This window comes from Prosopis cineraria, unplaced genomic scaffold (genome assembly GCF_029017545.1).
Source record: "Prosopis cineraria cultivar Desert tree isolate PC_DT_omini unplaced genomic scaffold, ASM2901754v1 PC1, whole genome shotgun sequence".
Classification (NCBI taxonomy): Eukaryota; Viridiplantae; Streptophyta; class Magnoliopsida; order Fabales; family Fabaceae; genus Prosopis; species Prosopis cineraria.
This window is the reverse complement of record NW_026555332.1, coordinates 27,651,382-27,669,116: the sequence shown is the minus strand read 5'-3', so window position 1 is coordinate 27,669,116 and position 17,735 is coordinate 27,651,382. Positions and strand designations below refer to the sequence as shown.

Here is a 17,735-nt window from a genome sequence, read left to right as displayed (position 1 = left end):
GTAGATAACTACTTCATTGACGAATAAGATTCGATTAAAAATGCCTTACATTTTTAAATAAAGGGAGTACATGTCTTGATTTAATTGAAAATAAATATATAAAATTCAATATATGAGTTTTTACCTTACAAAAAATACACCAAAGTTTATTGGGACCTAATCACAAGATGCAACAAGGTAACACATCACCTGATGTAAACTTTAAACTTGTTTAATTGTAAATTATGAAGATCAGTTGTAAACATAAGTTCACCAGAATGTCATTCTTCTTTCACATATACTTATGATTATAATATAATTAGTTCTCACGCATTTGCAAATGAAATTTCTTTACTTACACCCTTGACATATTGTAATAAAGATCTCATCAAGTAAAACTAGAAAACCAGAAGGCCTCAAGTCCACAAATCCTATTATCTCATATCTATTAGTTTCCTATAGATCAACCCTTATTAATCGGAGTTTATGGCAATGCCTCAAAGCCCATGTTAATTTTTTTAATAAAAAATAATTTTCACATTGTTAAAATACATATCGAAGATTTAAAGAACAAATTAAAATGTTAAAGTGTAAAATGAGTAATAAAAATTCAAATTTTAAAATATAAACATATTTTGATATCTAAATTTAGTCTAAAAATATCAATATTCTCTAATCCTCTTAAAAAAGTAAATATGAGTTTAAATGGGTCACTTGAATTCAATCCATTTTCTCCGAACTGACTTGACTTGTCTGGTGGGGCTCAAAACTTGTACTGGTTTCGAACGTGTTTTTGTAAATTTTTTAGATCCATTTATAAATAAGTCTGATATTTGAGATTTATACATAATATTTGAGATTTAATATTTAATTTAATAATATAAAATATGGCAAATTTATATTTATAATTTATAAATTAACAAGCGATCCATGGAGTACAACGGTAACATAATTCGGGCGGAAGGCGTGGCACATTCATAACTCATAGTACAGTTACCACTTACCAAACTTCAGACGTATCATCGTCGCCCCTCGTAGCCGATCTATCCAGGAACAGCAAGCACTTGTTCCTCCGTTCTACTAGTTTTCACTCCATCTTCTCCCTTACGCTCTCACAAAGATGAACGACGCCGATGTCTCTAAGCAAATCCAGCAGATGGTCAGGTTTATCCGCCAGGAAGCCGAAGAGAAAGCCAACGAGATCGCTGTCTCCGCTGAAGAAGTAGCCCCGAGCCCCGACCCTTCCTCTCTTTTGTTCCTTTTTTCTTTCTTTATCGATTTATATGTATAATTACATTTGTGTGAACTCATTGGTCCTAGTACATTTAGCCCCATTTTGGATTCGATCGCCAATGAATTCATGCTGAACTGTTCTGCTAATTTTCATAGGAATTCAACATCGAGAAGTTGCAGTTGGTTGAAGCCGAGAAGAAGAAGATCAGGCAAGAATACGAGCGCAAAGAGAAGCAAGTCGAAATTCGGAGGAAGATGTAAGTCGTATTTTTCTTCCCAATTCGGAAAGTCCTAATGCTGTTTTTGTTGCATATATTTATATGTGGGAATTGTTAAATATTGAAGTTTAGAGATGAATGAATTCCCTCCCTAACTCTATTTTAAATGTTGAGACTATTAGGGGTATTCTAAAGGCTCTTAATTCATGTGTGCGAGATTGACACGATGACTAATGAGCGTATATGATGCTGAATCTTGACTTCGTGTCTAAGTATAACAGATCTTCTTTTCTTGTTCCCTTTTGTTTGATCCGGATCAGTGGAAACCATAATTAAAGTTTGCTTCCTTCTGAACGGGCTTGAGTTTAATGACTTCAAAGCCGTCGGAATGTTGAGGCAATTCTTAAATTGAGGTTTATTGCTGAATTTTGGCATCTAAAAGCATACTCTTTTCTGTGTGATTATGAGTGTGTGTTCAGTTCTAGACGTCTAATATGTTTCTTGATGCCAAATATTCTATATTTTCATTTTCTAACTTGCTAAAATGGTGTAAGATAAATGGAGATTCATGGCATCATTTTTGGTTGCAGTGAGTACTCTATGCAGCTTAATGCTTCTCGAATAAAAGTTCTTCAAGCTCAGGATGATGTGGTTTGTTCAATGAAAGAAGCTGCATCTAAAGAACTTTTGAATGTGAGCCGTGATCATCATGTGTACAGAAACCTTCTGAAAGATCTCATTGTTCAGGTAAATAAAAACCAGATCTCGTGATTTTAACCTGAATTTGTTTTGGTTGCATGGTAATCTATCGTGCCTTGTGCCCTAGTTGGACCAAGCTATCTGACAATATAGTGCACACCTTATTAAAATACCATAATTAACTATGTATAGAAAACCAAACTAAGCCATTTCTGTACGAAGATCTCAAGGAAAAATTCATTAATAAAACACATTATCAAGACTTCATTCATAAAGCAGACCAATGTTTAACATAGCTTTTAACCCCCTGTTTGGTCTCCTCTTGTTTGGCAAAGTGGAGTGAAGGGTAAATTTGTTCCTCCAAATCCTCGCCTCCAAATTGGGGGGATTGGCAAGGATTTCCCCCTCCCCCTCCCCTTCATTAAAATTACTCCCCTCCCCTCCCCTCTAGCCAAACATAGCGTGAGTCTCTAAGCTTCATCCTGAGATGTTTGAAATTTTAGATCAATTTTCTGTAAGTTTTAACAATCAAAAGCACATCATTCTTGGAATTGGAAATATCTAGTACAGTTAAAGTTTTAAATAACCAAAATTGAAATCATCAAAACAGAATTAGAAGATGCAATGTGTAAGTTTATCAATTGTTGATGGTGAAATGATACAGAATGGGAGGCCTAGATGGTCCCAGCCCTTAAGGAAGAGTTGACTAAATTCTCCCCAATTCCATTGGCTGCCACTTTTAACCAAGGAACACTCACGTTTACATTCAGCTCATGTACACACTACATGCACATTAAAATTGATCATGTAGAGCTGCTATAGCTGTGGTACAAGAAACATGCTATGCTACTTCCTTACCATGGCACAGAACTGTAGAACGCTCCAATAGAAGCTTTAGCAAGCCATTGATTACCATGGTTTTCTCTTTTTAGGGAACACCTTCATTACTTAGATTTCCATTAGAAGTACATACTTGTACGCTGATAACTGATGTTGATGCTATTAATTTTTTTCATCTCTTACTTCTGTATTTTATGTGATCAAGGCTTTATGCATATTCCCCTTGGGTTCATGTCCGCAACCTTTTGCAATTTACTTGTGACACCAATGAACCAGTGTTATCATTTTGGATTGCCTATCTGCAAATTATGGTATTAGTTTCAGGGCCTATGTGTTAGCATGTGAACTTCGAAAGTTATTCAAGAATTGTCTGTTACAGAGTTTGCTAAGACTGAAAGAACCTTCAGTCCTGTTGCGTTGTCGAAAAGATGACCTGCATTTGGTAGAGGATGTGTTGAATCCTGCTGCACAGGAGTATGCTGATAAAACAAATGTTCATCCACCAGAGATTGTAGTTGACAAGCAAGTCTATCTTCCACCTGCACCCACCCATCATGATCCTCATGGTGTCTTTTGGTAATGCTCATGTCTTTCAATTATTAGTGACTTTTGGCTCCCATAATTCAATTTCATGTTGGTGGCTGCAAAAATCAGTTTATTGTTCATATACCATACTTTGTGTGGTACTTTGTGGTGGATGATTGTTGTATTCTTTTCTAGATCTGTTAATCGGGACTTGCTTGCTGCTCACTTTTTTATTTTTATTTTTTTTGTCTTCATATACTAATGCAAAGAAGTTCAATTCTTTGAAGGGTAGCATGCTTCCAGTGTTGTAATTGGTTTAGAATGCTTCCTGAATTTTGTCTGCAATACTGTAGAGTAGTGTTGAATTTATTGTTTTCAGTATGCCTCATTACATTTACCAATGTTTAGCTCTGGAGGTGTGGTGCTGGCTTCTCGAGATGGAAAGATTGTGTGTGAAAATACCCTCAATGCACGATTGGATGTAGTATTCCGAAAAAAGCTTCCTGAGGTAAATCTTTGTGGAATGTTAACTTTTTCAATATTTTTCAATATTTTTTTCTGTCCTGTGACTTCTCTCATCTTTGTTATACGATGAAGATAGATATGTTTTACTTTGCTGTTTAAGTCTGTTTAGTTGAGATGTTAATCTAAAAATGCAGTTTTTGTAAGGAACTCAAGATTTCTTGTTTAATTATACTCAATTTTTTTTTAAGTATTAAAAATTATATTTTGATGGGGTGGGTTGCGAGTGGTATTTAGGGTTCAAACCTTCTGACCATTTGATGTAGTACTATTGAGTAATTTATTTACTTTGATGGACTGGTAGGGTCAAGGGTAAACAAAGTAAATAATCTACTAACTCTCTCTAAGCAAGTATCTCACTCAAAGAAAAATAGTAGCCAAGTCAAAGATTGAAAAGAGACTTTGATTAATTCTAAATATATCTTCTACAAATAAGCAGGCCATATAAATGGGCTGAAAAATAATTGAAGACTCTAGAAAACTACCCACTTCCCTGAATTTCAGATTTAGTGTACAAAACTGACTCAAACAGACTCATAACAAACTTGATAATGTTTATTGAAAATACTAACTACCCCCTAAAATCTAGGACACATTCAACAGGTTCTTGAACTTGGAAATAAACAACTGAAAAAATAAAATATGACAGAAATATTTGAACTAAGTCAGTCACATTTCCTCTTTGTACTGTACGTGAGTAGTGATGGACTATCACATCTCCCCCCTTCAAATGTCACCTTGTCCTCAAAATGAAATTCTCGAAACTGAGCAGCAAACAAGTCATAATCTTCAAGTGGCTGGTTTTTTCCAAGCTAGCAATAATTCCAGCATATTCCCAGAAGGCCATTGATGATCCAATGTACAATCAAGTTGCAGTAACAGTTCCTAATCATTGGAAATTGGAAGAGGAGCTGGAGAAGATGGTGGTAAAATACCATGTGCAGGACACAACACGGAAACATGGAAGATGGGAATCCCATCATGGGATGGATTATTGCATCAGATGGAAGTTCCAGCTCATAAGCTAGAGCTCTGATTTTCCCTATAATTTTGTAGGGTCCAAAGAATCTAGGAGATAGCTTCTCATGCCTCTGCTTTGAGAGAAATTTTGTCTAAAGGGTTGAATGCGCAGCAGCACATAGTCGCCTTAATGAAAAACAAGCTCCTTGCATTTCTTGTCTTGCTGATTTTTCATTAGACCTTGGGCCTTGAAGAGGTTGTCTCTTAACAAATTCAGCATCAAATCTCTAGTTAACATCTGCTCTTCCAACTCAGCATTAGCCATTTCACTGCTCACAATTGGGTGTAAAGGGGGAGGATCCCTCCCCTAGATCACCTTGAAGGGTGTAGTACCTGAGACACAAGGAATCTAGTATTGTATCAGTATTTTGCCCAACATAAATAAGCACTCCTCTTCCTTGTCTATTCATGAGCAAAACAATGAAAGTGAGCTTCCAAGCAACTATTAACCACTTTTGTTTGGCAATCCTTCTGCGGGTGATAGGATGTGCTCATCTTCAACTTGGTTTGGCATAGACAGAAACAATTATTGCCAAAAATAGCTAGGGAAAATGGAATCCCTGTCTGAAACAATTGAGCAGGGCATGCTGTGAAGACGAACAACTTCCTTGCAAAAAATTCTAGCCACAATTTTTGTTGAATAAGGATGAGAAAGTGGTAAGAAGTGCTATTCTTGCTCAAGCGATCAACCACAACAAGTATAGTGTCGACTCCTTGTGATTTGGGGATATCAACAACAACAAGTTTTATCTTACTAGGTGGGGTTGGCTATATAGATTATACAATGCCGTTGTACTTTATTATCTACAAAGCTTCTAGAAATGTTAACAGAGGTTTTAGTCAACAACTTTCATAAGTGTTCTTTTTGACATTTCTCTCTCTCTTAATAGGGTTTGGAATTAGTCATTTTACTCTCCTCACTGTTGTCTCCTGCGGTCCTTTTTGTATATGTTTAAACCATTTCAAATGATTGTTTACCATCTTCTCTTCAATAGGTGCTACGCTCACATTTCTCGTATATGCTCATTTTGAATTATATCTTTATGTTTATGCCAACGATAAAGTCAATAGAGTTGTCTTCCCAAATTTGTCCTAGGATTGGCAGTGGCTATAAAAATCTCACAAGAGCAGGAGTTTCATTTGTTTTTTTTGAAAAGTCAAAGATTGCTGAACATGCAACTTCACATCCTTCATTTGGGGCCAATAAAACTGTTCAGTAAGCCACTTAAGAGTCTTCAAATAACCACCATGGCCACTTGTAGGGGTTTCATGTGCTTCCTGTAGTAGAGTAGCATGCACATTGGTTATAGAAGGGATCACTAGCTTGCCTTTGTGAAAAAGCATGTTGGCTGTCCCTTGAAAATTTGGCCTTGAATTAGCTATAGATAAATTTATCAATTCAGCTTGGTGTGGTTTTCAAGAAAGGGCATCTGTGGCTATATTTTCCTTTCCTGCCCAATACAGAATGGTGAAGTCAAAAGGCATTGGCTTCAAGATAAGCCTTTGTTGTGAATTAGTGTTAATACGCTACACCAAGAGATGCCTTAAGCTGCTATGGTCAGTCCTATAAAAATGATGCCCAATTAAATAATGTTTCCATTTCTGAACAGCAAGAACAAGAGCCAATAATTCTCTATCATAGGCTGATTTATATCGATTAGAAGGAGAAAAACCCTTACTGAAATTCAGCAGGGCCATAGTGCTCTTGAAGCATCTTCATGAGTTCTTCCTAGTAGAGCATGGTTTGTTCAATGTTGATCCAAACAGTGATCAAGGGCATCACCTTCAAGGTACATCCCTGCAATATCTACTTTTAATTCATCTGGTGTTTGATAATATTGAAAATATTTTTCTGCCTTCAGAATTCATCCTCTCAAGTCACCACCTTCTAATTTGGGAAATTCAATTTTTGTATATGGTCACTTCAAGGAATTTTTGAGCCACTTGGGTGTGTCATTATCATCTTCGTTGGAGGCACGGACACATGCCTTGCCTTTGTCTTTGTTGCTTCCTTCAGCATGAGATTCACTATGAGAGGCCCTAAGAGCAGCCATCTCAGTGTTAAGATGACCTAACTAAGCAGCCATCTTAGAAAGTTGTTGGACAAAGGTGTCTGGAAGGCTAGTTTGTTGTTGTTCAGAGGAGCATGACATCTCGTAACCAAGCTTGATACCAAATAGTAGGATCAAGGGTAAACAAAGTAAATAATCTATTCACTCTCTCTAATCAAATATCTCACGCAGAAAAATAGAGCAAAGTTGAGGAGAATCTCCAGTGACTGAAAAGAGACTTTGATTAATTCTGAATATATCTTCTACAAATGAGCAGGCTGTATAATTAGGCTGAAAAATAACTGAAGACTCAAGAAAACTGTCCACTTCCCTGAATTTCAGATTTAGTGGACGAAACTTATTCAAACAGTCTCATAACAGACTTGATAATGTTTATTGAGAATAATAACTAACCCCTAAAAGTTAGGACACGTTCAACAGGTTCCTGAACTTGGGAATCAACAACTGAAAAAATAAAATATAACACAAATATTTGAACTAAGTCAGTCACATTTCCTCTTCTTTCTACTGTGCGTGAGTGGTGGCGGCCTATCACTACCAGGACAATAACAGGAATGAGGGGGTTATTTAAGTGGGTGAGGTATTCCAATTCAGGCACTTCGCATACAACAGGATTCGATCCTTTTAAGTGAAGCACAGATGCAAGATAATCCGAGGGATAAGTTCATGCCATGTGGCAGTGAAAAGTGGAAGAGTACTTTTAACTCTGCAAATTCTCCTCCCGTGTGATAAACACGTTCGCAGGGGCTCTTTATCTTCAAAAGCACCTAGCTTCTATTTTAGTGTCCACCTGAATCTGAGTTAGAAAAACAATTTGTCCCGCATTTGTCCGCTTCTCCAGTGAGCTGATCACTTTGTCTTCAATATATGTCAAGAGCTCAGTTCTTCCAAGCTGTTAATGGAAGAAAGCCTTTCTTTCAAAGCTAATACTATACTAATTATAGTTCATCATACAATATGAAGCTCCACCCACATGGCATACTTTTCAGCAAATGTTGCTTTGTTCCTGGAAAGTCTTCTTAATTCCCTAATGTTCTATTTTAATGCTTTGACTGATAATGCAAACCATTCACCTTTTTCATGTTAACATCAAAATTCCAACATATCTTCCCAAGAGTAATCCGCATCTCTATACCTCTAACAGCACGCGTTTGTGTGTGTGTGTGTGTGTGTGTGTATAAGACAGCGATGGAAGCTTGGCAAGCCTTCATGGAGTGCAGCATTTGAAGTTATTCTGAATCATTGGTGAAGGTACCTGTCAAAGCTTCTGGTCAAGAGATTGATGGAGTGCAACAGCATTTAACACACACCAGAGAAGTTTCTGAAAATTATGCTGAATCGGCATTCTACTTTCCTCTGCCACATCGCAAACTCATCCCTAAGATGCATCTTACAGCCATGCTTCATTTGAATGGATTAAATCCTGTTGTATATGAATTGACTGAATCCAGACCTGTGGGCGGGGGGGCTTAATGACTAAAATTTGCTCTGGGCGGAAATAGGCACTGATTCCTATTCGTCTAACAGATTTCTTTGAACTAACATCTATTGGTTGGATAAATTGTAGGATTTATGATTCAGTTTCATATCTTTGACTATTCTTTGACTGCAGTGTGGACTTGCGGTATTCCTAACTATTTTGCACTCAATATTATTTGGTTATAAATAAATAACTTTTTCAGGAGGCCTGAAAATCTCGGAGACTTTTAATTTTTTTTTCTTTTTTAATATCCTGGGCCTGTTATATGTATTTTTTTAGGGTATTCCAGTGATTTTTCCAACTAATAGATACTTTTCTTCTACAAAACTTCTGCTATTGTCCAACTTCTGTCACTTCAATTCAATTATATTTTGTCGTCTTCATATCATGTATCCTGTAAAATGAAATGTTTTTTTCCCCAACTATCAGGTGTAATTTTTTATCTTGAAGGTGTTTTTTTTTTTAATTATTAAGAGGACTTCTTTTAATTTTTTTTTTTTTAATTGCATTGGGAGAGTTTGATTTAAATTACTATCCACACCCCATCTTACTTTGCCATCTGAACTCTCTAGACGGGTAGCTCAGTAATTTTATCTGATACTTCGGTCTTCAGTAATCTCATTTCGACACCCCTCATGCTGGCTGCATGTGGTGTATGAAATGGTTAATGATCTCTGATAGTGCTCAAATGCTTATTTTATTTTATTTTTTGGTTCCTTATTGCAGATCCGCAAGCAGCTCTTTGGACAAGTTGTTTACTGAAGGCATTTAGGTCATCATTTTGTTGGCCCTAGATTATTTATATCCTGAATCAAAACCTTGTCTTTGACCTGAGCATCTGTAGTCATTCTATTATTGCTCTTTAAATAACTTCATTTTCCATCCCATATTGTATTTGAAGGAGAATGCAGCTTCATGAATTTTTGAGCAATAAATATTTCTGTTGGGGTAATAAATTTTGGCTTTAGCGTATGTCTTCTTAAAAGTTTCCTTGGCCGGTAAGTGAGCCGACATTTGAAGAGGGGATGATATGAAGTGAATTATTTGAATTCCTGCGAAGTGGTGCTAAGTCATTGTCAAGAGAAACTCTTGGGGAAAGAAACAAAGAGTATGGTGCTTGCCTTATTTATATTTTACATTGTTGGACTTTGATTTTGATGATAACAAATTAGAGAAGATCTTGTTTAATAGGAATATAATTATTTAAAAAAGAAAATTTGAGGTATGAATGTGCTGCTATGCTTTAATCTTCGTGTGTGTGTGTGTGTGTTTTTTTTTTTTTTTTTAAATTTTTCTAAGTATTACTACTGGCACTGGGTTGATACAGCTGGTACTAATACGAATCTCTTATTTTTTAAGCCTTTGACCATTTTGAACCAATTGGTTGCACACTTAATAATTTAGACTAAATTAATCAACTATATAATATAGTGGCAACTTAGGTCATCTCTTAAAGAAACATTTAAAGATTAAATTTAGAGTTTCTTTATATAATTAAATTAAAATAAAAATTTCAAGAGTTGATTGATTTTAATTGATTTAAACTAAATATTAATTTACATAATTTAAACATAAAAACCTAACTTAAAGAGTTTGTAAAAATCGGATAGAATAGGGCACTTGGAGTTAGATTAATGCTTAAATCTTAACCACTTATGTAATGTAAATTAGCCACGCTTAATTCTTCCCCCTTAACTAAATTATGAAGTCATTAGGATAATTCTCTCTAACAACTTAACTTCACTAGAGATCCTAATTAAGCTGAGGGTTCTAGAGCTTAATTCAACTTCCTAACTTAGTTTTAGGCTCAAATTAGATGATTAATGGCAAATTTCAACAAGTATGTTCAGCTTTTTACAACTCAAATGACCCCCAAAATTATGGTAAATTACAAACAAGCTCAATCAACACTCATCAAGATTATGTTGAAGCATAAACTAGGTTAAAACACTCAAGAATATTCAAAATTATGACACATTCAAGAGTGGCTAAAATGTATAGCTCAACATACCAAATAAAATTTAACTATAGTCAAATCAATTCTCATATAAAAATATCAACCAAGATTATGGTTGTAAAGTTAAGATATAGCAATTCAATATTATGGTCTTGCAAGTCTATTGATGGAGAAAAAGTAAAAAATAAAATAAAAGCATTACAAAATTGAAGATCCAAGTGGTTCATTGAGCTTTCATCCTCCTTCAAGTACCCAAAATGATTTAAGCCTTTAAAGTTCCTGAAGTCCTCCATGAAAAGCTCAAGTTGGCCAAAACCCTTTATGGAGCCAAGTAGAGAATGAGCATGAAATGGATGATCAAGTGGTAGGGAGGTGTAGAAGGGAGTGAAAGGAGAAGAATGGGAGTGATTTGGTGATAATCCAATGGTTAGATGAAGAGAAATGAAGGAGAGAAGGGCGTTACCATGGTTGAAAAAATGAGAGAAAATGAAGAACAAAAGAAAATATATAAAATGAAAATGAAGAAGGCGGTAAGAGATTGTGTGTGGGGGTTAGGGTTAATTTTTTTTTGGGTGAAATTAGCTAATGTGTGCGTGCATTTCCTGCTGAAAATGGGGGGAAAAAATAAAATAAAAAGGAGAAAAAAGACTAGGGTGAGACCCATTTTTCGTATGCTCAAATAGGGGGCTTTCTCTCATTGGCTCAAAGAAACTTACTTGTTTAATCAAATAATTTGATTATTCTCTCCCTTTTCAGCCTATAAATGATGCCACATTTGTCCTTTTTAGCTCTCTTCCATGATCCTTAACTAATTGCAAAATGTCCCAGTCAATATATGTTACCTAAGTCATAAAATATACTTAAAATCAAAATCAAATATTTATGTGACCTAATAATTAAATCCTTACACATGAAAATAATTAATTTTCATCGAAGGATATTAATAAAGTAAAATTCAAGGGTTATGACATGTGAAAACTCATGCATGCACATAAAACCCTAATTCGATAGTTAACAACCCTTGAAATGTAACTTGTATTTTATAACTCCCAAACCAAATTAAATTTTGAAAAACTAATTTCATATTCATTCTTCCGAGCATAAAACACATGGAACACAACATTAACTCAATTTTTCATAAAACGTGCAATTTTGGACCCAAATACCCTTAGTGCATAATTTTGCCCCTTATGTGATTTTTTTACTTTTGACACTATGAATTCACTAAAGTAGGATATAAAACATTTAAAATGGGTCCTAAATGAATGAATAAAGTGTGTAAAATGAGTTTTTATCAATTCTCCCACATTTATCTTTTACACTCTGGGCAAAGTCAAGACAACAAAATTAACTCTCAACCCTAGAAAACAAAAACAAAGCAAGCAAACAAAAAGAAAAGAGATGCTTAGAGATGTCAAATTATGAGTGGCAAAATTGGTTTCTATCATCAATCATGTGATTGCAACAAAGAAAGAATTATGAACATCACATACAAATTTTAACCAAGAGTCAATTACATAAAGTAAGTCTTACAAGAAAAAGTGTTTGCACTCTCACTCAAAGTATTTGGGTTATACAATTTCACTCAAGTTCTCTTAGTTATTATCCTACCATAAGCTTGTGACACCTCTACATCTCTACCATAAAATAGCACTCAATTAAAAATCAAGAGGTTTTATTGAGATGTAATGTAGTGTATGCAAGGATGACTTTGAAATGCATGTGATAACTAGGGTTTGGCACAAAAACTTGTCTTGGCCGAATCAATGCAACTTAATATGCAATGCATAACAAAATTCAAATAGGTGACAATCTTTAAGAGTTCAATAATGAATAAAGATGAAAATGAGTAAGGCAATTATTTTGAGCTAGCAACCTTCTTTCTTTATATTTCTTTTTCCTTTTCTCTTTCTTTTCAACTCTCTCTCTCTCTTTTTTCAACAATATCTTTCTTTCTTTTTTTTCTTTTTCTATATCTTTTCTTTTGAGTTGTTCTAACTCTCTTAAATTGGATCTTACCTTAAAGATGGAATGGAGGCCAAATATGCATAAGTGGATAAAGGGGTGAATGAATAGATGGACGGAACATGAAAGATAATCACCATGTGAACAAAAATATGCAAAACATTTTAAGAGGACAAATGAATGTACATGCAGTTCATGAGAAAATATGGGATGGATGTTTTTAAAAGAAATTTTTCAAGAGGCACAAAGTGGCTAACAAAATATATAACAATCAAGGGTTGGCCATTTGGCTTTAGCTTTATGAAATGAATGCCATCTATCATTTTCCTAAAATCAAGTGCATGAAATGTGATTTCAAATAAGAAGTGAAGCAAGTTCTAAAGGGTAAATAAGCAAAGAGAACAATCACACAAGAGTGTTTGGATTTTTCTAATAAAGGTATAATGCCACTCTAATTCATTAACTCAAGGTAAAAAATGATTACTTCTCAGTTACTCGAACTCTGTGGCAATCATAATTCAAGAATTAATGTTCAAATCCAATCAACTCAATCATTAACAACTTCAAACAAAATAAAACAAAATTTTTTAAATCAAAATAAACAAAACAAAATATTTATTCCCTCCCCCACACTTGAATTGTTCATTGTTCACAATGTATGCAAAGACACATGATGTGACAATAAAAATTAAGAATGAATACATGAGCAAGCATGAATGAAGGATTTTTCTTAATGGAACAAACAAAACAAACAAACAATTAAGAAAAATAACTAATTTCACTACTAGAGTGCCCTCTCCCACACTTGACCAAGCAATTAATATCCAAGTAAAAGGCACGTAAGGAGAGAGACGACCTAGTCAAGGAGGCTCATGGTTGTAATGTGGAGTGTTCCATTCGAACTTCTTGAAAAGCTTGCATAAGTAGCCATTGATTTGAAGTATGGAACCTGTACCTTTATTTAAAATTTTGAGAACACTAAATGGAAGCACTTTGGTCATCAAGTAAGGACCATCCCACTTTGACTTGAGCTTTTCAATCTTATGGATGTTGCAAGTGATGTACAAGAGGGCATAGTTGTAAAACCTCACTCTACTAAACACAATTAATCAATAAAACTCATGATAATTTAGGGAAGAGTGATTATCAAGTTTTAGTTTAAATTTAAAGGATCCCAAGTATTCTTAATCAAAATGAGTTTAAAACAATTGTAACTCTTATATTAGAGTAAAAATAAGTTACGAAAGCATGAGATACCTTGGAAGAATGAAAGAAATCAAAACAGTAGGAAAAACAACTCATGTGCTATGAATTAAGGCAATGTGTCATGGCTCGTGCACACTGCGCCACGACGTGTTGCTCTCTATATCATGTGCCATGTAAATCTTAGCAGATTTTGCTGTCATTTGATAGTAGAATCGAGGAACTTTTCATGCATCTTAATTCTCCATCCAATGTCCAAATATTATGATTTATGTGTATAAGGAAAGCTCTTCTCATGAACTAGCTAATGGCATAGGTTTTACTTCCAAAATAAGTCATACTAGGAAGTTGGACACTCAAATATATTTTAACCATTTTTCACACATTTCACATAAAAAGGGTGTCCAAAACCCATAACAAGTGCCATAAGCCTTTTCTAACACTTCGACCATGTCTATTGGACCGAGGACTATCAATATAACATGTCACATACACTAAAACACAAGTATAGCATAAAAATCACTCTGCAACCTTATTTCACCAAAAATAGAAGGGGGAAGCATTTTTCAATTACATTACATCCAAACCAATTAAAACATGTTCAAAACATTATTTCTACACTTGGACTAGTATTTTGGCCTTATAAACACATATATCTCAACATACACAAATACTTATGGCCTAAAATACAAATCAAACATTTACAATAATAAAATAGTATAAGTGTGATGGCATGTAACCTAGAATTAGCAATTATATACTATTATACAAAATAAATCTATACTAGAGGCATACAATAGAAATGTGCTAATTCCTAGTCTCTTGAGTCTTCTCCCTCTTAGCACCGGAGCTAGAGCCTAAAAAGTGTTAAATGAAAGGGGTGAGTTTAGCTACTCAGTAACCAAGATAAAACCTATCCTATGTAGTTATATATCAATTTTAAACCAAGCACATGCATATGAAACCATAAAACATGCTTTAACACATATCATAACTTATTAATCTAGTTAACGCATTTTTATCTCACATATGCTGGGAACATAATCACAAGACACTTAAACATGTGACCATGATCGATTTATCATATGACTTGCCACAATTCAAAACATGTGATGCATCATATGTTTACATAGGCAATGATCATCTAACCTTATGCTCTTCTTATTTTCTCAGACTGAAACTATGGGCTATAACACTGAATAGGGCTCTATCCGTATGATTGGATTACCTAAGCTCACTAATCTTAAGATGTGACCTGACCAAAGATCACATGACTCACTCTCGGACCATAGCTTCCCCCATTATTGAATCTCTAGGGTGTCTTATACCCTAGGCTATTCTTCTTGTTGAACTGGTGGAGATAGCTAGGTTCTAGTCCCTCAACAAACTATGGGATAGTCCTTTCACAAACTGTGGGACAAGACTATACCCTTATGCACCGGAGGATAGCCTAAATACTATAGGAATTTTTCTCTACTCCCAATCCCTAGTTGAACTCTCGCCCACTGATTATGCCATAAATAATACTCACTCTTTTCATACTTTCATTTATTCATTATCATAAAAATCATATTGGGCTCATGACCATTGTGCTACCCAAGTGAGTATAAATTCTCATTTTCACTATAACACATAAACACATCACTTTTGACCTCTTCTATTCCTCTTTCTCATATTCACCATCAACTACTCATTCATAACACAACACGACAAGATTTTCATTTAGAATATTACATATACCATTATAAAACTCATTTCACTAAACTATTTTGCATGTTTAATACACGTCAAGTAAAAAATGTAAATACAATAATTTCATTGCATGTTACACTCTTCACAAGTCAGACTAAACATGTAATTATCATCATGTATAAATTAACATATAACTATCCAAAATAGGGTTCTCCCAGTTACCTCAAACCTTTAAGAGATCAAAGGTTTATCCCTCAATGTTATAACTTCCAAGCTTGAATTTTCAAGCCAAATAGTTGTCAAGAGTTCAATCTATAATTTACCAAGTCATCTTTCATTAACATTGCCAATCTCACACATTTCAACTCTAATCTTCCCTTTCTAGATTACCTAATGCCCCCCATTGCTTACATTTGGGCCAACCCATTGGGTTTATTATCTATCTATAACATCATATAGCTTCAATGAATACCCATATTGCTATTAATACCTCAACAACCATAATAATAATAGATTTAATATCCATTTTTAGACATTAATGGAAATCATCATCCAACAACCACTGAAATCATTAATACTTGGTTTAAATACTCTAAACAACTCTCATTAACTTCATTTGAGTCAATTAATTTGGACTCATAACCAATATGGACCGAATTACCATCCTCGTCTAAGCCTTAACTCAAATCCTTGAGAAAATAAAAGAGAAAGGACAAAAACAAGTTTAGGAATCTTACCTTGGATGATATAGAGCTTCAAACCTTATCAAATCCTCCCCTGGGTCATGCCCTAGCAGAGAAAATGTGAACTCCTTCGTTTCCCTTTCCTTTCTAATTTTCACATTAATTCGTGACTTATTTCTACAAAATTTGCACCATACATCGTGGCGCCTATCCCCATGCGCTGTAGCATGTAGTATAGAGAAGGTAGCTCTCGTTTTGTGGCCCTATGCACTATGACGTATGATGCAAGTGCCGTGGCATGTGGCACAGAGGCTTTTCAACTTATTTTTCTTTACTTTTTGGTTCCCAAGTGACTCAATTTCACTTGGACCTAAATTATACTTGAAATTCCAACTATAGACACTTATTATTCTCCTTTGATCACACCACATTAACTTAATTAATTATTTTAATTAATCTTAGTAGGTTAGGGACTTAAAAATGAGGATGTTATAACTCTCCTCTCCTTTTAAGAATTTTATCCCTAAAATTTACTTAATCTAGCAAAACTGGTAAATCATACCTTATTGAAACAAGTGTGGATACTACTACTTCATCTTCTCCTTGATTTCCCACGTAGCATCACCAACAGTCATTCCTTTCCATATGACTTTCACAAGCCGAATCATCTTGTTTCACAACTATTTCTCCTTAACTCTATATCTTCGAGCTTAATCATATGCTAAGGGTTAGGTTGGTGTTTCTTCAAGTAAGACACATGGAACAATTCCAGTTATCTTCAAGCTTAATCATATGCTAAGGGTCACACCGGACAATTGAGGAGGTAAGGCAATCCGATATGCCAAAGGTCCAATTTTCTCAAGAATTTTAAATGGCCTAATAAAATTAAGAGTCAACTTTGTTGCATGAATAGACCTCCCAATTCCAGTTATAGGTGTGACCTTCATAAACACGTGGTCACCTACCATAAACTCTAACAGTCTCCTCCTCTTATTTGTATAACTTTTCTATCAACTTTGAGCAAACAACAACTTCTAACAGATAGTCTCAATCTTCTCAGTGGTTTAATCCACCAAATCATGAGCCATTATGCTTCTCTCACTCAACTCACTCCAACAAAGAGGTGATCTGTACTTCTTGCCATATAAAGCCTCATATGGAACCATTTGAATGCTCGCATGAAAATTGTTATTATATGAGAATTTTGCTAAAGGTAGGTGCTTATCCGAATTGCTACTCTACTCGATGGCATAAGCATGTATCATATCCTTTAGAGTCTGGACAATCCTCTCAGTTTAGCCATCAGTTTGAGGGTGATAAGCCGTACTAAACTTTAATTTTGTACCTATGGCCTCAAGTAGTGCTTTCTAGAAGTTTGATATGAACTTTGAATCATGATCTTACACAATATTTAGCACCCTATGTAATCTCACAATCTCTTAAATATAAACCTTTACAAGCTTCTCTAGAGTGTAATCAGCTCTAATAGCTAGAAAATGAGCAAACTTGGTCAATCTATCCACTATTACCCAAATAGCATCATGATTTGCTTAAGTATGTGGCAATCTCATAATGAAATTTATAGAAACACAATCCCATTTTCACATAGGATTCTCTAACAGTTCTAGCAACCTTAAGGGTCTTTGA

The 17,735-nt window shown here is 34.8% G+C and overlaps 1 protein-coding gene across 2 annotated transcripts; it reads left to right on the top strand.

Annotated features, from left to right (window-relative positions):
- The first annotated feature begins 940 nt into the window (after window positions 1–940).
- Window positions 941–9,560, top strand: LOC129313562 (V-type proton ATPase subunit E-like). 2 transcript variants are annotated; one of them, XM_054956793.1, is made up of 6 exons: window positions 941–1,201; window positions 1,369–1,469; window positions 2,021–2,177; window positions 3,349–3,545; window positions 3,903–4,002; window positions 8,295–8,688. In XM_054956793.1, exons 1-6 carry the CDS (start codon window positions 1,100–1,102, stop codon window positions 8,355–8,357), a joined length of 720 nt encoding a protein of 239 aa, XP_054812768.1. In that variant the 5' UTR covers window positions 941–1,099; the 3' UTR covers window positions 8,358–8,688. The 2 variants fall into 2 exon arrangements, with proteins under 2 accessions (XP_054812768.1, XP_054812776.1); XM_054956801.1 differs by lacking the exon at window positions 8,295–8,688 and adding an exon at window positions 9,315–9,560 and having other exon boundaries at window positions 943–1,201.
- The last annotated feature ends 8,175 nt before the right edge of the window (window positions 9,561–17,735 follow it).

What these genes read in the sequence shown, in the direction of transcription:
- LOC129313562 (XM_054956793.1), top strand. Translation starts at nt 1,100, where the DNA reads ATGAACGACGCCGATGTCTCTAAGCAAATCCAGCAGATGGTCAGGTTT. An exon ending in GATCCTCATGGTGTCTTTTG is followed by an intron (nt 3,546 to 3,902) that starts GTAATGCTCATG and finishes ACCAATGTTTAG; the next exon opens with CTCTGGAGGTGTGGTGCTGG. An exon ending in TCCGAAAAAAGCTTCCTGAG is followed by an intron (nt 4,003 to 8,294) that starts GTAAATCTTTGT and finishes TGTATAAGACAG; the next exon opens with CGATGGAAGCTTGGCAAGCC.